Here is a 20,548-nt window from a genome sequence, read left to right as displayed (position 1 = left end):
GCACCACTGAGAAGAGATTGTCCCCTTCCCCTTGACACCCACCCCTCAGATATTTCTATATGTTAATAAATCCCCTCTCAGCCATCTCCTTTCAAGGCTGAACAGCCCCAGGTCTCTCAGTCTCTCTTCACAGCAGAGATGTTCAGTCCCTTGATCACCCTCGTAGCTCTCCCTTGGACTCTCTCCAGTGGGTCCCTGTCTCTCTGGAACTGGGGAGCCCCAAACTGATCTCACCAGGGCAGAGCAGAGGGGCAGGAGAATCTCCCCAGCCCTGCATCAGCCTCGGGGAACAGGGACGGTGCCACTGGCCCAGCCGGGAGGCACCCCAGCTCACTCCAAACACCTTTTTGCACTGCCTTTGCAGACTGTCCACCTCGGATGAGCCCAGAAATCTGACGGGAAGGGAACACTTGCATGTATTTGCAGGCTTCCCCGCAAAAGCTGCAGCTCTGGAGAGTAAACAAAGGGATTGAAGTGGCGCAAACTGTGGCAAAACTCTGTCTAAATCAAACCATTGCAGCACGGGACAATCCAACACGCAACCTCCCCACACCTCTGCTTGTACACCCCGGGAACAGGCTGTGGCCCTGCATAGAGTGGCAGCGCGGTTGGGAAGCTCCACTCGGACACGGCTGGGCTGCAGAAACTCCGGGCGACGATGTTAAACCCACGCCATTTCCCCTCCGCTAAGAAATGCTCTGCAGCAAAGTGACCTTCTGATGGCTCAGGAACATCTCCCAAACAGGAAGGGATGTCAGAAATTGCAGTTGCGAGTCAAAACAACAGTCTCCACCAACACGCCGGCATCAAGATGTCATTTGACCCAGGATTCTGACCTGGCGGGGGGTGAGGAGGAAGGTCCCCTCTTCCCCTAAAGCCCAGCTCGCTGATGTGCGCAGGCTTGCTGAGCAAACAAACTGATGCTGGCCTCAGCTCCCATTTCAGCTGCTGGCATGACAATAAAAAACCCATCCCTGGCCAGATGGGACACGTCTCGCTCGCTCTGAGGGAGCTGGTTTGCCTAGAAGAAGGAGGAGGTGCTGTGCTACACCCGGGGACGTGGGGCAGCATCGCCCCTGCTGCCAGCCTGCGCCCTCCACTGCCAGCTTGTCAGCTCAGATCTTCACCCGAAACGTCAAGAAAAATAACAGAGAAATTAAGAAAAAGCCCTCTGACTTAACCCAATTGGAATATTTGTTTTGAAAAATTGATTGAATTACAGAACAGGAAACCCACTAAATAAAACCAGCCAGGCTGGCATTTGTCTTCCTTGGAATACGGCACTCTCTTTTCATCATGTTAATATTTAGTTTCTCTTTTTTTCCATTTTTACATATTTATTTTTACAAAGGAGCTGGGATGTGACTAAGATCATTACATGTGTAACACTGCAGCAAAGTGATAATGTGTTTAAGGTTAAATGGGAGAAACATGACATTTGACTAATAAACTTTTTCCTGTGTTGTGACTCCATAAACAAAGGGAAACACACTGAGCTGCTGCTGCCGAGAGGAAAGGGGAGCTGGGTGGTTTTCTTTTTTTTTTTTTTTTTTTGCAAGGCCTTTGTTTCCTACACACAGTATCGTTACATTTGGAGAGGTTTCGCCAAATACAACAGATATGAAATGTGTGATGTTCATTTCAAAATTACAAGTACAGGCTGCTATTGACCATCTAATTATGCTGAGTTCCATTTATAAACATAGCTAACCACTAAGTTTATAGAGACTTTTTGTGCTGCTTTAATAGGATATTGATCGAGAGCAAGGTTTGAGTGGACTGCCATTGAATTGTGTAATGGCATACAAAAGGCAAGGTCACGGCAACTGTTCACTCTATGCCTGCAGTCTATTTTTTATTATAATCTTTTCTTTCTTCCTCTCATACCCAAGCCCACACAGTGAGTTTTGGATAGCAGTGCTTTGCTAAGGAATACAGAGTATCTTTTTAAATGTTAATTTTGGTGCTGCTCACTTTAACCACCTTCACTACTGTAATGCTTAGTATGGCAGAAATCATATGGGCTGCTGTTTCGACAGAGCTGTTTTATAATGCCTCGGCCTTCACACATGTGGAGCAGAGCCTCTTCTCCTCTCCCAAGCTACAGAGAAGCAGCAGCATCCTCCTGGCCCTGACCCATGACAGGAGCCAGGACACTCACACCTTCCCCTGGGCACCCCAGCCGTGCCGGGGCTGCCAGGGCTTTCCCTGCAGTTTGTTTCGGGGTACCTGGCCACTGGATGAAAAGGGAGATATGTTTCCTCTGCCACACCCACGCTCCATGCCTGGGGCGGCGGCATTACTTTCATTTTTAGCACTTGTCCACCTGCCTCCTGGCGAGGATGCACGGCCTCGGTGCCGCCAAAGCTGTGGCTAACCAAGCCCAGCAGTGCTCGGCATCCTCGGCATCGCAGGATCGCGAGCTCTCCAAGACACCTCTTACCTGTGGAATTGGCGTAACTGTTTCAGGGATAATTAGCTGGACCATTTCTATGTTTATAGAGGAGCGGTAAGCAAGCACGTCTATGCTCGTGGTTGCACTGGCTCATTGGACGGATTAAAAGTTACCCCACTTGCTCTGCACAGTTCCTTACCACGCACACCGAGCGTCTTAAAACTCAGAGCGTGGCGTTTTCAGTCCAGGGCGCAGTCAGAATTCCCTTGTTTATCAGCACGGAGAATGATGTCATTTTGACAAATAACACAGCACAAAACAAATATGTTTGATTTGGCTCTAGAGAAGGTTCATAAATCCTAAATCTTTCTTCACATCCCGGGCAGCGCAGTTTATCTGGCTGCTCGAAGGACCTCCAAGGGAGGAGATCTTCCCAGCAGCTCTCTGCACAAGAGCACAGACCCAAAGCCAAGAGGGGAGCAGCATTCCCCATGTCTCTCTCTCTGCCCTCAGACTGCCACGGCCTCCCAGCCTCCGCCAAGCAAAGGGGACCACGCACTTGGCAATGGCTTGATGCCATGGCCACCCCTCTGCCATCATCTTTTGAGCATTTTCCTAACAAGGGTAGACAAGGAAAAGGTTTTGCTTGGCCAACAGCTGGCTGTCGGTTCGCAAAACCCGTACGTCTCCCACGCTTCTGCTTCCGAGCCTTTTGTTGTCAGCCCAAAGCTCCCTAGAGATGGGAGGATGAAGTCTCTGTTATCTGAAGGGGTCTCCCCAGTATCTGGAGTGACAAGCAACACTTAAAAAGGAGCTCACACCCTTTGCCTGCTAATAACGTAGAAGTGACAGCACGCATCCACATCTTATGGGGTGGAGAGAGGTCTGTGTGTTTTTCAGATGAACAGTTATGATCTAGTTTCTCTGTTTTACTAGGCTCTGCAAGATTCAGCAGCTGGGTAGCATTTCGAAACGAAATCTGCATCTATAGGACTGAAGAAAGCAAGTTTCCGTTACCAAAACAGTCTAGACTTGTTCGATAGCTCCCAGAAACTGTGATGATCAGCACTGATAGCTAAGATAGATAATGGTAACAGCTGACCTTTTGCTTGATCAATTCATTCCTCAAATTTGCATGACGGAGACAACTGCCTATTACTTGAGACTCCTTGTCATGTGCACCTCTGGGAACTTTACTAAATAAACCTGGCACATAATTGCTACCAACATTTCCTAACATTAATTTTAGATAACAGCAGCCACAGGCCAGCTAAAACTGTGGGAAATCACTTATTTCTATTATCACAAGCAGGCATGGAGTGAAAAATGACAATGGGCATGCCCAAAGATGACCTTTTTGTAAAGCCAACACCGAGCATGCTCAGGAAGAGAGCAGAGACTAAACATGCCCGCTATGGACAGGTAGGCTTGTTCCTGGCCAATGTTGGCTTCTGAAGGAGCAATGACGTTTTAGAAAGCAAAACCAAGAGAACGGAGTGAGGACATTTTGATTACTCAAGCTGCAGACCCTTAATAGCTGCCAGCGAGTCTGGATGATGTCTGTTCATAAGCTGAGCTCCCCAGCATAAAAGTAACCAACGGTCTGGTCTCAACTCGAGATACGGGAACACGTAGACAAACCCAGAGAGGGTTATTTTAAAAGACCTTGCCTGCCAATTTAGGCAAATGTGCAGCACGTACTTTGTTGCTCTGTTATGTTAAATAATCCTTTGAATACGAGCATGTGAATTCATACCGACTTCGCTGGGAATTTGTTGCTAGACTCTACGCTAAACATATCCTACTGGGTAGCCGTGGCATGTCAGGCTGTGGGCTTCTCAGACCTCAGAAAGTAAACAAGGTTACGGCTGGTCAGTACATGTCTGGGGCATCTCCAAGGAAAATCCAGGGTGCTATCAAAAGCCGTGTAGCTAAATCAGTTGCTGGCACTCTTCCCTCTGAGTCAGTTCTGAAGTGATATCCCGATATGCTTTGGGGACACTATTTTTGGTGGAGGTGCTGGCTTGTAGACAGGATATAAAACCGAGGTCTTGACCTCCCAGGATTATTAAAGAGCCCATGAGAAGGAGTGCAAACCCCTGTGTCTGGAACAGATAAAAGCTTTTCACTTTGCCCACCAACACCTTCTTTTTTATTTCCGAGAAAGTTCACGCCTGTCCTGCTTGTCCTGCATGCAGGTGCCCTGTCCTTAGAGGCAACTTCAACAGCGGGCAAAGGGAACGTCTCAGGTACTGCTCGTGTTTTTGCAAAACACGCTGAAAGCTAGGATATCCAACAGACAATTTTTTACTTCAGTTACGATAGAATATCACGGAAAACTCATAAGCATGAAACATGACACTTCATGAGACTGATGCCAAACTCTCCGGGAGGCTGGGACCGGGGCTGTGAAGGCTCAGGTCCTGAACGGGGGCACTTTTCTAGCAGCCCTGTCCTGTGCACACATGAAGCACGGCTGACAGAGTCCAGAGGCAGCTCTGCTGTGCAGGGCTCCTCCAGCCAAGATAAGATTGTGGTGAAGTGGGATGCCTTGCAGAGGGGGAAGGGCAGTCCTTTGGGCCTCACGCTGTCACACTGAAATAAAGTGACATAACACGGAGACGTTCAAAGGCTGGCGATAACTCGGTTTTGTCCACCACGGCCGCAGGTACCAGCAAGCTGGTGTACACAGCCCAAGTTGCCAAAGTTGCTATTTAAGCACTTCGGTAAGTGAACTGATTTGCAAATGTGCTGAGCACTCAGCAGCTCCTCTTGACTTCTGTGTCCTCTTAATTTGTCCTTCTCACAAAATTCCCACCAGTCGTCAGGGAAGAAAACTCAGGAGAAATGTGTGCCTCCAACTTCTTATCTCTCTGTCTCTCTCCCCAGCGCATATAACTCTGAGATGCCTGCATCTCTCACTTGCCATGCTTTCCTTGTAGCAACCTATTTTTGAATATAAAGCCACTTTACTAGCTAGTGCAAGTCTTTCCAAAAGAGGAAATAAAATGGGAAAATCCTTACAGAAACCCTGTGTTCTGACTCAGAACCACAGATTCTCTGCTAGGTTTGTGCCAGTTAGATTCCAGCGCGAGAGAGACTTAAGCTACGTGCTCAGAGCCAGTACATACACAAATATTCCTGCTATCTAAGAGGAAATATTTTTACCACTGGCTGTGCTACAGGGATCGGTTAGAAACCCTGCAGTTTTCAAGGGGCACGTAGCTGAGCAGTTCACCTGGAGGAGTGGGAATTGGTGACAATGTGATGTTACTGCATAGCTCTACGCTAATTCCAGAAAAGATCCCCAAAGGACTAGTACCTATGGCCCTGGCTTCCCAATCTCTACAAGAGATTGTCCATACTCTCTCTCCTTGGACCATCTGGGTTATGTCATAGCAAAATGCAATCAATGCACCTTTGATCAACGGAACGGGGTAGTGACAGGTACTCTTAATTCACTGTTGTTAGTGAGTATTGACAAGCCTGTAATGATCACGCTGCAGCGTGTCACTCATGCTGGGGGCATTAGCATTCTTTAAAGGTCAACCCCCAAGTCTTTCTAGAAGACAGAATTCCTTACGGTTAATGGGCAACACAGGCCTTGCGAAGTCCAGATGTACACCGCTGCCCGGCTGAGATTATCCGAGCTGAAGCTGGTGCAGTGGTTGGCATTATTAATGAGTCCATCAATTTGCAGGTGTACAAACATGGCATGGGTGAAAACAATGTGCAAAAGCATCGTAAGAACATTTTCAGGCTTATGGGCACAGATTGTGTCATTTCTAGAGGCCTTGGTTAAAACCCAGTCCTTGGATCCTCCAAGGGATCCACCAAGTAAGCTGATCTTTGTAGGCATTTCTCTGCACTTCGATACAGAATCTGCCCATTTTCAGCTGGGTACCAGACAAGCTTATCAATTTGCACATGCAGGTTTGCAGCATTATTACTTTTTTTCTTTACTTAAAAAAAAAAAAATTACGCTGTTTTATCTTCCCACATTAAAAGATGTGGCACGTAAACACTGTCCACTGGTGAGAAGCAGGGAGAAGAGACTCTCAGTTTTCAAGCCATCGTTTTTGAATTGGGGAAGGGGCACGATAAGAATCAAAGGGGAAAAAAAGAAAAAGGGGTTGCAGAAACTGCAGAAACTGGCCACAAAACGATACTTACTTTGTGAGACTCTTACTAGCTCGGTCACACTGAAAACACCTGATGTGACAAAACTGTCCTGGAAGCCCAAATGTCCTACAAAACAAACAGAGGGAGAGAACTGCGATTAGCTTTAAGCATTTAATGACAGTATTCTCAAATACTTTACTTTCATTTGGACTTAAAATGTGACACCTAATTTCCCACTTAGCAGTAATTATTGTTTATGTAGGTGGGTAACTAGTCATACAGCTACGTAGGCTGCTTTGTGGTTTCTATCTGGAGGTTAGGAAAGCTAACATGACACATCAGCAGGGAGATTTTTACATGTTAAAGCATCTCAACAGGAAATCTGAAACAAAAGAGGACTATTTTAATAAACGGTTACCTTGGGTGACCCCTAATGACTTCACAATTGAAATGAAAATACTGTACCTAGGAAACAGACAGGACAGCTAAGTTCCATAATCGTTTTAAACATTATTCTCTAAAGAAACATCTGATCAGGATTATCTACCCATTCATTCAAACAAAACAAGATTTAAAGATGTACTCTTCATTTTTCTAAGGTTACGCTGGGGAAATCTTAAAATAGCAGCTGGTTAAAAAAAATTAAATTAGTACCTTTCCCCCACACAAAAAAAAGAGAATAATATTCTAACGTTTAAAACTAGCTTTCAAAAAAAATTAAATGAATCTGTGCATAAGAGAAGTATTAACTTCGAGCTTTGAACTGTCTTTCGGAATCAGGACGCACGCTTCCCCGCTCGCTGCCCTTGTGCAAGGAATGCCTCTACACTTGGTATCAAAACGTTATTACACTTCACATAACAGTATTTCCCTTCTACTCTGAAAACATGCCTACCACAAACGTTCATTTAATTTTCACGGCTATGATCAATTACAAAAGGAGCAGCTCCGGGGCTGCAGCCCAGCGCAAGTGCGCAGGGGGGGGTACGGCGCTTCACGCGGGACGTCTCTGGACTTCAATTAGAGGTTCAGACTGACCTCCCGCTTCTGAAACCAGGGTCAAAGGAGAAATCTCAGGATAAAGAGATTATTAAAAGAACTGTAAAGTCCTGCTTGCCCACAGGATAAGTGGCATACCTTTTTAGGCTGTCCTACTTAGAGTCACCGATTCCAGCGCACGCACGCGTATATTATCGAATGTTTTGCAGGGGCACCATCTGGTCTTTCATTAATTGTTTGTCAGATCCGCTACGATATCCCTATGTTGGGGATATTCGACCCTACCCCACGCTCATCCCAGCAATACCTGTGCACCTTCCTGGAGCAACCAGAGCAAGAGGACTAACGCAAGCTGCACGTTTTTATCCCCGGCTTTCTTTTGGGGTTGTTTAAAAAACCAAAAACACAACATATCCCCATTATATTTCTATGGGGAGCGGAAGAAATGCACCTCGTGTGTGGGACCACAGAGGGTGACGTGTCAGGGAGAGGTTTGGGAGAGATCTGGAGAGAGGTCAGCCGTTCGAGTCAAGCCAAGAACTCAGCGAATTCTGCTCCCACACAGAAGAACTTGCTCGTTTCTGTGAGGATCCTACGGTGCCAGATGAACGCAGACGCTAAGCTAACAGACTCGAGACAAGTTTCTACATCAGGCATGTTTTTATACTTCAGCAATAATGATGAGTTTTCAAACTGTGTATATGTATATCTTTGGGCATCCTTGTGTATGTGTGTATACATATGTATTATGTACACAAACATATAAATATACACAAATCTGTCATGCTCCAGCTGTAGATAAATGCACTATAAAATATTGAAATTGATGCTGAAACGCAACACAAACAAATTCCTCAATCTGCAAACAAGGTTTTTATTTACATCACGAGAATGAATTTTTCTCTACTTCAAATGAAAGAAATGTTCTTACAAGCTCTTATTTTTCCTTATTTTCTGCTTAGAAATAGCACTCAGACAATTGTAAAAGCTTTTGCCTGACCTGCTTTGTATTTTCCTCTAACAAAGGTGACGACAGCGTCATTCTGCACTTTAGAAATAGTCGCCCGCCACACTCAACGGTTGCCCGTCGACAATTTCCCAAGTATTTTTAATATGAAGATCTACTTTTCATATGCTGCAGCAGACCTGCCTATTGAATTAAATGATCTGTGAATTAAAAATAATTCTCTTAGGTCTTCACTGAAACCACTCATGTGCCTAAAATTAAGCATATGCTTAAGTGCCTTGCTGGATTGGGGCCAGGACGCTTACTACTCCGCCGAGCCCTTCGCGGGGAAGCCAGGCTCTGCTGTGTAACTCCTCACACTGTGCTCACCACGGTGGTAGCTGAGCAGCTTCCAGAAGTGCATTCAGCAACGCCACCAACATCTACCACGTGGTGTTTTTTTCAGAGCGCCCCACACCGGCTCTGCTCTGGTGTCCACGTCCACTCGCGTTTCCCAGCCACGTTCCCACCGCGCTGAGAGCGAAGGCGAAATTTAAATACAGGAACTGCAGCTGCGCTAGGACATTTGGCTGATTTTTTGAGGGTAAGGCTAGAGCCCTTTGTGACTATCCAAGAAAAATGGGATTGTCACTCGGTGTTGCCTTAACCGAGCAAACCAGAAATGAAAGTGCCAGAAATCAGTTTAAAATACATTCTAGCTCTCAGCATCCTGCAGGGCATGAGGAAAGTTCAATAAGTTAGCCTGGGCTTGCTAACTTCATTATTATTATTTGGCTGAGTGTACTCGAAATGTCCACTTACTTCTGGAGAAATATTTCTTATGCGTGCCCGTGTACCAGCAATCATTAAACAACAGCATGTCAATGAGAGCGCTTAGATTTTCATCCTTCAGCACTGAAAATAAACATTTCACAAATGGGAGGTGAATTTCACAATTTTCCCAATTTGTTATTTACTTAGAAACATTAGGAAATCAGGGGGCTCGTCTTGCCAATCATTAGTAATATCTTGATACCCATAAAAGCAATGCCCTCAGCTTCCAGCTGTATCTCGAACTCATCTCGAGGCACGGTCAGTCCATGAATTCGCAGTTCAGTAGAACTCCATGAAAGTTTAAAGGTTTGCCTGGATGGCTCACATTTCAAAATCTGGGCCTCAGACCGCAGCTTATGCTGAGCTGCGATAACGGTGCAACAAGAAAATGAGAGAAACAGGACAAAGAGGCCAGGCATGTGAAAGAAGAATCACTGGCAAATAGCAGGACTGACAAAATAATGCAAAGTAAACATTTTGCGCCTATTAACGGGGGTCAAAACGCAAAGATCTATCAGCTTGGCTGTTGCACTTAATTCTGAACGAGAAAAAAATAGGTAAAGTCAAGCAATTATGTATGCAGATGTTAGAATTAATGAGCCCCTTTACTGAAAAGATGATTAAGCATCTTGAAAGAGTGCAAGATTTACTTTTCATAGGGCACTTTACTGAAATATGTGCACAGTGATACTTTTGCTAAATGTCCCAAAGACAGGACACCGAAGTTGCTGTATATGACCGAGTTATCTCCGCAGCTTTGTGCAACAGCCTCATTTTGGTGGCAAAGCAGGTGTTCAAAATGAGGATGAGAAAATTTTCACTCACTTCATAAAAAACTAACAGAGCTCATTCACTGAAATTCTGGGTAGAAATTAAGACACCTGGCTGGCCAAGGCAGGTCCTGACTCAGCAAAGCAGTTAGAGCACGTGCTTAATTTTCATCACATGCTTGAGTAAAGCACATGCTTATTTACCCTGCCAAATAAAGACGGGCTGACAAAGTTAAGCAGGCATTTAAATATATTGTCAAATCAGTCCTTCAACCCAAGCCTAGGTGCAGTAGGAGTTAGGTCGTTACACAAGACCTCACGAGGATGATCGTGTTTCCCCCCAAGGGCAAAAAAAAACAGGCTAGTAAGCCCAAATTGAATAAAGCAGATCAGGATACTAACTAATAAATAACTTGCCACCACCCAGTCACACGTTTGGTGTGGTGTACAAATGCGATGCAGCACTGCTGCCACAAGTACCACATGAAAAACATCTTCCCATAACTTGATGAGTGCTTTAATTGGGGAGAAAATTCATAATGCAATTTCCATATTGTTCTTTTAGATCCCAGTAAAGAAGCCAGAAGAAAAGGCTTGAATTGCTGCAGCCTAATTCCGATCTCAAAGAAGTTTTAAACAAGTCTTTCTACACTCTTCAAATAGAGTTTCACCTAATTTTCTCCTCATTTACACTGGCAGAGAAGAAATCAGGATTAGGGCTTGTTGTCTAATGCTATTTGTTTTGAATTATTAAGCAAACATTCCTATTTCAATGAGTAAACGTGTACAAAGGCAACTAACCTTCGTCCTAAAATCTAGTCTACAGGGAGAGTATTGTCTGCTTTCCCAATTAATGCTGTAAAAAGGAGTCTCAGACGTTGAGCTACCAATCAAGAGCTTGTGTTGTAGCTTGAGAAAATCATGACTGATGCAATTACTTTTATGTAGAAAGTCTGAATATGGTCTATAGGTTAAAGTTCATCGGGTTATTGTTCCTTAATTGAATATCAGAAGATGTTTTCAAGGTGCTCAAGGTATTATTGTTATTTAATTAGCAGGCTTCCTTGTGTAATCCAACAGTATTATGTTTATGATAAAATAGTTAGATTGCACCATAAATATACACGGTATTTTCTAAAGAGAGCTACAGCTCATTTCCTGAAATCCAAGCTTAAATAAAACCGGGAGCGAGTTACTTCTCTGAAGATGAAAAAATCCAAATTAAGTTATTTCTTTTCCGCTACAGCCCATGTGACAAAGTATCAAGCTTTGGAGAACAGCTTTTTCGGAGATTTTGATTCTTTCTCCGTGTTTTGAAATTACACAAGTCCCCCCAAACTAGCACCGAAGCCATTTCTAAAGCCTTTTTCATGTTTAGCATCTCACTATACATAGCCATCTTAAAACCTTAAAATAGTAATAATCAATTAGGGTCTCAAGCCTATTATCTTAACCAAATGCCTGATTAAAAGAAAAGCCCTCTCTGCTCAAAGTGCAACTCGATTCCTTTTGGGTTTATCCTCTCTCTAGATAATCCCATGTTTCACAAACAATGTGGAGCAATAATATCGATTAGAAAATTAATGTCCATATCACACAGTACACGCAGGCCTTGAGAGCGGGGATGTTATCAGAGGGAACCCGGATCACCCCGAGGACTCCCAAAAGATTAGTTATTCCGCGGCTGCACTGCCTGAGGAGGACGGGAGAGACCGAGTTAGTCCTAATCTCCGTTCTCCAGCAAAAACGCAAGGCCCGAATCCACACGTTTCAGTCAAGACCTTCATAACATTTCCACTCTGCTTAATTGGAAGGTGAGCTTATTAAGCTCAGGCTGACCCAGTCGTGGCAGCCCCCCTGGTTTTCCTCCCTGGAAAACCATCCTTCTGCACAGACACGGGGTCCTGCGGGCAGGCTGGCACAGGAGGACGGGCCACCTCGCTTCTGGGAAGCGTCCATCTCCAGGGCAAACTCCAGGCTCAGACCAGCCACTGCCCAAGTTCTCGCCCTGCATGGGGAAACAGCAGAATCTCTCACCCCTCCAAAATAATTGGTCACTATTCCATGCTCGTAATGAAAAGCCAGATCCACGAGGCCAAGGTGTATATACTAACGTCGTATCTAAAAATACCATGGAGATCAGAGACCATCTACCCACTCTGCCCAAGGGGACGGCTCTCCCATTCGGATGGAAGTCAGCCTGAGGGAGCTATAAACAGGCCGGAATAGTCACAGAATCACGGAATGTTGGGGTTGGAAGGGACCTCTAGAGATCACCCAGTGCCACCCCCTGCCAGAGCAGGGTCACCCCGCACAGCTGCACAGGAACGCGTCCAGGTGGGTTTGAAAGTCTCCAGAGCAGGAGGCTCCACACCCTCTCTGGGCAGCCTGGGCCAGGGCTCCGGCACCTGCACAGGGAAATGTTGCATGAAATCTGCAGTGACCGACGGACCCCAAGCACCATCTCCAGAGCTGGCACAGTGGACTCGTTTTAACTGCTTTGTACAAAATGCCTTCCCCAAATTTGTAAACAATAAGCCTTTAATGCTACATTCGACCACATTCTTACTGCATGGACTTTTTGTAGAAGAGTTAAGCAAGGTATTAAACATTAAAGGTGATACAGAAACCCTACAGAAACCCTCTCGTTCCCTGACAAATGCTCCCACTTCTCTTTCTGTCGGTTATTTCCAATTCGGTTTTAAGGCCACAACAGTAGCTCACCTTGGACAAACCACACATCTTCTTACGAAATAACCGCCAGGCCACAGGTCACACACACCGTTATTTTCTCCAGCTTGCCTACCTGCCTTTGGCTGAGGTTTTAAGAAACACCGGAACTTTCTTTGTGGCCCATAGCAGGATGGATTAGACCGTCCAGGGCATGTCGTGTTAGTACAATAGAGGAACACTTTTAAGACTTTAAAGTCATGTAATACAATTCTAGGCTGGATCTTTCTTGTTAAAAAAAGTAGAATGGGAGTGATTGAAAGAGAAAAGGGCCAATATTTGACAACAGAAATCAGCATAACCTCCTAACAGCGGCAGTCATGGATGACTGCCCTTTGACCCGGGGAGATTATGTGGGATTTCAATGACAACAGCTGGAAGTGAGCATGTGAGAATAGAGAACACAGATCTGAGGCCTCCTACAAAAGACTGCACAATCCCTGCCCAGATCTGAGTGTTGATTAGAAATTGTTTCCTGGTCCTGGCTTAATAGAGTGTGATAATGAAAGTTTTGTTAACCCTTCCCAATATGCAAAACCGCTGGCAAATGATTTGCCTTTTGGGGGTTTTAGCTAAAAAGTCGGTACTGAGCCCGCAGCAGAATTGGGAAGCGCTACTAGTTGTCGTGGGTGCGCTTCTGACAGCAGCGCTCATATGGGTAATAAACTCCATATGGGTACTAAACTCTTGGTGGCCATTGGGAAACAACATCCGAAGGTGCTGGGAGGTGGCTTGGAGAAGACTCTCACGCCTTCACTGGGGAACCCACCCGCCCCACCACGACTGGCATTCTCCAGCAGTGAATCCAAACGGAACACATGGGTGACGTCTCGCTGCGCTCTGCCTTTCGCACTCACAGCATTTGAGAATCTTTAATAATAATAACAATAAAGATGCCTAATTATTATTTCAATACATTTCATATCGAGCTCCAGGGGGTGGCTAGCGAATTAATAAATGTAGACCGGAGCAAATGTGGCATCAGGCTGGCCGTGTCACCAAGAGCCTGATGCCGCCCGGGTCCACAGCGGCTTCAGCTTTTAACAGCTTCAGCTCATTTTGTGTTTAAGCGCAGAGATAGTGGAATTAATGGCAACTTATTGGCATTAATGAACCGATCATAGATTGGAATCAATCATGTCAGGTTTTGGCCAAGTGGAGGGCACAGGGATAGTTCCTTTCTTTGAAAGACAAAGGTCTTCTTGAAACATTGAAAGCCCTTCAAGTTCATGTTAAGGACCTTGCACAACGGAAACCATTCCAAGAGGTCTGTTGCGGGTTGTTTTTTTTCCATTTCTGATGACTCCTAAGGTTGTAAGGTACTTTTCGGTACTCATGTGGGCAAGAAATCAGTTAAGTACAGTTTTTTGATATAACGATAAAAATTGAGAATCTCCCTCTCTACCATATACCCAATTTGATAAATAAATTGCATTAATACAGATAAAGGCCTATAGCTTGAAAAACAACAGATGTCTTAAATTAGCATATTTCTGTTTCAGGTCCTCGGTCCAAAAAGCGAATATCAGAGAAAAGAAGAAAAAAATCATTATAAATGGTCATACTCATTTGGCAGCTTATAAAATAATGTGCCTCCTCAAAAGCCTTTCGAAGTAAATGAGATGAAATCTACTCTGGGATAATAATTCTGGAATATTTATGGCATCCAACAATAAAAACACTAATAAAAAGAAAAGCCTGCCTCCCTGAAAATAATAATATGAAGGAGTTATTTATCTCCATATTTTTATATCAACCCTGGTTACAAGAGCAATGACAGCTGTGATCTCCAAGGTCTGCAGTGATGTTGCCAGTTTGGGTTCATGGTTCGAGGCACAATTCGGTATCCGAAATGAGCCCAGAGAAACCCTCCGGTTTCCCTGAGCCTCGCGGGGACATCAGGGCACAGGTGCTCCCAGCACCAGGCACCCACCCGCCTTCACAGGAGAATGATAAATACGGGAGGGGACTGTTGTCCCTGTTCTTCTCTCCCTGCCAGGCCTTTGTAAAACGAAAAGCCCAATGCCACGAGCTAGGCATCACAATAACCTCAGGACCCACGCCACCACCCCCCCTCCCTTCCCTGAAAAACTTCCTAAAGAGAATAATGTGAGGATAATTTCTTTTCAGCTGGTCATTTTTTCATGCCAGCATCTTTTTACTGGTATGGCCTGAAAACATCAGTTTCTATGACTTGTTTGCCTGGGGCCAGTCACACACGCTCCATCGACTCTCCTTGCTTCTCTTATTCAAGTATCAACCGAAATTTTGCCTCCTGAATTTTGTCTGCTGACTTCTAGGAAGCAGCTGGCAGAAGTACGGGCTCGTAGGAGCTGTAAGGCTGACACGTAGCCACGTTCTGGTCTTCGCACTGACCAGGTGCGCCCCGGTACATGCCAACTTTACTTGCATTTTACACTATTTCCAACTGGAATTTAGCTACAGCATTAATGCCATAAATATTATTGTTGACGCCGTGTGAAGAACATCCGCGTGAAAATAAATGTAAGGATATTTCAAAACTGGTGTGGAATACTTAGGTATTCAGCCTAATCACGGGCTGAAATAAGCACATTTGTTTCAAATCCTGTTTATAGCACTGCAGCCCCTCCCTCCTTTAAATCTTCCTCTTAACCATAGTGATGTTTATTGAATACCTGTCATTTCTCCAGCAGCATGTGCCAACAGCGGCTCACCAGTGCCAGGCTGCATGAAAACCCTTCTGTCTCCTATTCTCCAAGGGGCTCCCTTAGATCAACTACTCACCATACCCAATACACTGAAACCCATAAATTTGCAGATACTGCAGTCAAAATCCTTAACAGGAAAGTGCACCCATTTTGCCCAGTGTAGCATACTGAAATATCACATGGTGAGAAGCATTTCTCACCATGTGTAAACTGTCAATTTGATTTGAAATTAAAATTTTTGATTAACATGAGCATTTCTGAGCCTCCCGCTGGCAGCAGCCCTATTGCTGAAAAGTGACATGATTTGTGACACACATGCTGTACAGAAGCCCCATGCCAGCAATTGTTAAACCCATTTTCATTCTGCTTTAATACGGTATGACACTCAGGAAAATAATTTTAATATTTAGGAGAAAAAGGGTAAGGGCTTAAGGACTGAAGCCCTTTATGGGTGTAAAGTAGGATTAGAGCAGCACAAAAAAGCGGCGCGGAGGTCCGCCCGTCTCACAAGTCATGTCTCTTTTCAGCAATAGGGACCATCTGCAGGAGGCTAAGAAAGGTCCGTGGCAAAGCACAAAGCCTTCTTTTAAACCCAGTTGATATTTCAAACACAGCATGAGGTACTTTCCACTCGAGACGCTTGTGCACGGGGAAATGCTCGCGACTTCGATAATTAAACCCTCTCGTACGGGAGGTAGGATTTTCTGATTTCCACAGTGGTCTGTTATTTGTCCATGTTTAGTGTTTCCCCGGAGGTATCAGTGGTCACTGGAGACACTAACATTTATACGGTGAATTAGTTATGAAAGAGGAAAGTTTTCTGACTTTCAAGACTGCTAAGCCCAGAAATTTCCCTCTTCATCAGGGTAGTGGGAAGATTTTTGTTAGTTTAAGCAGCTACCAAGTGAATACAAGAAACAGGACGCTTTTGCGGCAACTGATTTTAGGGCTACGATATACGCACGCAGAAGACAAAAGTTCAGTGGGGATTTTTAAAACCGTAAGCCTGTGTCACTGTTGCAAGCTGCTGACTCAACTGTGTCACCTGCGTGTTTCTCAGAGTGGATCATTTTTTTCCCAGTAACATCACGTTCTGAGTAAGTTTATCATGAAACGAGTATCACGAACAGTCATTCTGAGCAGCAGCACAGCTTTGATAAGTGGCAACACGCATCTGACTTTTCTTTGAGCTCCTAACGCTATTCATCACATTAAACACTCAGCTCTGCTGGACTCTGTTCCTAGTAAACACAGAGCAATTCCTAATTGCCATAATACAGCATGTTAAAAAAAAAAAAAGGAGTATTTAAAATATAATTTTAAACAGTGAAATGAAATACCAGGATGATTCAGATGCCCTGGATGTATTCAGTCCTGAACATAAAGCCGTGGGCTCATTTATGTTAATAACAGCGCTCCAGAATTCAATCTGCATGAAAAACATGGTCCTCGATAAAGCCATGATATATAGTTATTCTAAGTATGCAGGTTCTTTTCAGTAAGTCTTAAGTTTAAATAAGCGCTGTGTGTAAATATCTAGTTTTAATTAGTATATTGCCAAGAAATTATACAACTAGACTCACTGATGCTGTAATTATTTTAGGATCTATAAAACCCTCCCTCAGCTGGCGGTAGCTAAGTGCACCCTCCAAGGTTACTCCGCAGACACGCTCGAAGCTGAACCAAGGGAGTCTGAAGCCTCGAGGACACAGAATTAGGCGGCTATAAAAAGAGTCGAGCATTTATTTTTTTTTATTTGCATGTTAATTTATAGCTATAGGGATAATCCACGCAGTCAGAGCATGTGGCAGAATTCTCTAGAAAAGCCCAGCGTCCAAGAGGAGCTGGGGTCAGGTGAGGGCGGGCAGCTTTCGCGCTCGGCTTTGCGGGGCGATACGTACACAAACCACGGTGACTTCATCAGCTGTTTCCCCTCATCCTCCCTTCCTGCCGCTCCTCTCTCTTCATACCAAGGCACTTTTTAAAAAGATTGAGAACTGGACAGCATGAGAATGGAAGCTGTAGAAATATCTGCTGAAGATTAAATAGCATAAATGTGATGCAAAAATAAGGATGCTGGGCATGGAAGCTAAGCCACAAGGATTACCAGCTCCACCTTTCCCCACAGGCTTACCTCTCCCTTCAGAACTGTTTCTCAACATCCCCTTTATTGACACCCGTGAGCAAACTTCAATTCACAATGAAGCCCATGCAAATCGTATTACTCTATTTACCTGCTGTCCTTTCCACTGCTTGGAGTTTTCTATCCGGAAGGCTGTTACCCCTCTGTCCTTTGTACAATACAATAATGTCCTAACTTTAATAACTTTTAGTCCTAAGTAGGGTGACTTTCACTAGGTTTACATGTTGGTTACTTTTGTGGGTGGGGAGGAAGAGACTTTCCGCAGCAACACACATACAGTCTGTCCTTGACTGTCCACATTAACGGGTTCATGAAGTTCAGTTGTGGTCACCCTGAAAGATCCCTGCATGGAAGATCAGGAAACCTCATGAGCTTTTCTCCAGCAGTGCCTGGGCTGTCTCAAATTGGACAGCAAGGTAAATCTCTGGAATAAAGCTTTGAAATACCACTGGTAGAGAAAACAGAAAGGAATGAGTCTGGAAGCACAGTAATGTTTATCTGGGGACACATCATGCTTGCACAAGATCTAGAGCAAAAAACTTGATGTTTACGGACTCAGATTAGGCTGCTGTTGGCAAACACCATGTGCTCAAGAAGTCTGGGTTTGTCCAGAGAGCGGAGTGACGCGCGGCGCAGCGTCACCCTCTTTGCGGAGGCCTTGCCTAACCAGGGCTGGGAACTCAAGGGGTTGTCCTCATTGCCTTCTAGTAGAGAACGAGGTGCCACCATCGAGTGCAGAATCTGTGGGTGGCCGCCAAGGTCTGCAGCAACTTCACCTGAGTTGTGTAGGACATCTCCAGAGAAGAACAAAAGGGTGAAATGACTAGAAAAGGCACTAATGAGTCTGTCATCCCCCTCACCTGCCTCTGATTGACTCCACTGGGAGCGTGAAGATGTACGGGCAAAGTACTGCCCAGCCCTAGAAGCAATGCAACCCCTTCACGCGTGATCCGGGTTCTCCTGTCTCATAGCCCAGGCTCTGCCATGTCTCTGCATCCTCCAGATATTGAGGAGGAAGCCCACAGATGTACTGACTGACTTCCCAAGGACTGATGTTCTTGGGGTTAGGGGCAGGCAGCTACGCTTACAGCCAGCGGCGGAGAACCCATGGTGTACGAGTGCGTATTTCCCCCGGCCAAGTCCCAAACCAGCAGCGTAAGTGCAGTAGGAAGAGACTGCTGGATATGGAGACCAGCACCAGAGCTCTGCGTGATGACCGAGACTCTCCTTCTGTTTTATTCTATGTTTTGTAGGGCAGGATGCCCTGTCTACATTCCTTTACAGACTAAGAATGGACATTTATTAACAAGTACTTGGGCGGACAGCCCGAAACTCTAGACTCCTGGCCTGGGACTGTCTGACAGACAGGGCCAGTGACCCTCGTTTGTGTTTACTGTACTTCTACAGACACATGTTGGTGTGATAGGGGCATTCACTTTCTCAGGTTCAGGCCAAGGTCAGGCGAGAACACAAACCAAGTTTATTTTCCCTGTGTTGTTTGCTCAGACTGTAGCCCAAAGAGGGCCTCCGAGTTCACTAATTGTGAATGTACTGGGGGGACCTATGAGGAACAAAGTAAACGAAGGGGCAGAGAGAGACCTTTGTATGTAGTTCCATGTGCTCATCCTATGCGTGGCAGATACAGTGGTTGCAGGGGAGGTGCCTCAAGAAACCGAGATGACACCAGCGGGATGTCTTGCCCCAGGAGGCTGCCTCCAGCACCTTAGGCGCACCCTTGGTGTAGAGGTGAGGACCTGAGATGAGTCTGATGCTAGAGGCTGGGTTGCTAGAGGACTTCGCTGTCCTCTTCCCATGGCAGAAGGCTTGCCTCTTACTCCGCCCCAGCAGTCAGTCTTGTGTGGCACCGTGCGATACAGAGAGATGCAGAAATGTGGCAGTGAGTGGAGTCCCTCCATTAAATGCCCTATTTGCATCTATCTGGGAATATCTCAACACCCCACAGGGGCCAGGACTTCAAATCTGGGCTTAGCAGCCTGGCTCACCCGCCCTGTGACAGCCATCAGGCTTGTTCTAGCAGTACTCTGCATGTAAACTATGAGACTTTGTACCGTGACTGACTTCATATGAAAGGCAAAACTTCTGCTGATGAGCGGCAGTCGAACAGGCAGAAAGAATGAAAATGAAAAAGGAATTCCACTCACAGGGACCTTTACTTTAAACTAAAGAAACTCAGGTAAGAAGGAAACTCATCCATTACGGTTTATAATACACAAACCTCCTTGTCTTCTCTGTTAATTCTTTGTTTGTATTACTGAAGACAGAAATAAAGGGAAAAATAATGATGGATGGATTTTGGAAGACTCGGAGTTCAACTCAGGATGGATGTGATCCCAACATTTCTGATTCTTATCTCATTGTAATTGGAATAGCTGAACCTCTCGTCTGCAAAATTAGGCAAGACATCCTGTGAGAATGGGCTCTTTTTCACAGCAGTTTAGTCCCCAGATGCACAAAAGAATGAAAACAAGAAATAGAACAGAACATTTTTACTTTTGAATAATGGCTTCATTTGGGCAGCTTAGAACAAAACTTCACTGGAAGAGTCGAGGAGGAAGCTCCTGCTGCCAGTGGGCCCATCCCTAGACACATTCTTCCACATAAACGCTTCTCTAAAATGATAATTTATCTAAGAAACTCCAATTTTGTAAAAGTCAAGAGAAAAACATAAAGTGAAGAAAGTACATGTGAGCAGTAGATAACAGTGTCCACTTTACTACCGTGAAGAAATCATTCAACCAAGTCTACACGCCCTGCTAGATCCACCTTTGCTCTTGCAGCAAACTCTTTCTTTGTCTACTCTGGCTTTTCGGGATGAGCAGGAGAGGGGTGGGTGAATTCCTCTAGCAGCAGAATCTCAGTCCAGAGCAATTACAGCATCAACCTGAAACATCTTGGGTT

The 20,548-nt window shown here is 45.1% G+C and overlaps 1 protein-coding gene across 1 annotated transcript in view; it reads right to left on the bottom strand.

The window, feature by feature from the left end:
- Positions 1 to 20,548, bottom strand: part of NFIA (nuclear factor I/A) — a gene marked incomplete at its 5' end in the record, with an annotated part of 110,236 nt that overhangs the window by 78,187 nt on the left and 11,501 nt on the right. Inside the window, one exon of the mRNA XM_009865195.1 lies at positions 6,569 to 6,643. Within this exon, the coding sequence (XP_009863497.1) occupies positions 6,569 to 6,643 (75 nt within the window). The remainder of the gene's footprint in view (positions 1 to 6,568; positions 6,644 to 20,548) is intronic.

The sequence above is a fragment of the Apaloderma vittatum genome, unplaced genomic scaffold (assembly GCF_000703405.1).
Source record: "Apaloderma vittatum isolate BGI_N311 unplaced genomic scaffold, ASM70340v1 scaffold24402, whole genome shotgun sequence".
Lineage (NCBI taxonomy): Eukaryota > Metazoa > Chordata > Aves > Trogoniformes > Trogonidae > Apaloderma > Apaloderma vittatum.
The sequence above is the reverse complement of the archived record's forward strand: the minus strand, read 5'-3'. Positions and strand labels throughout refer to the sequence as shown.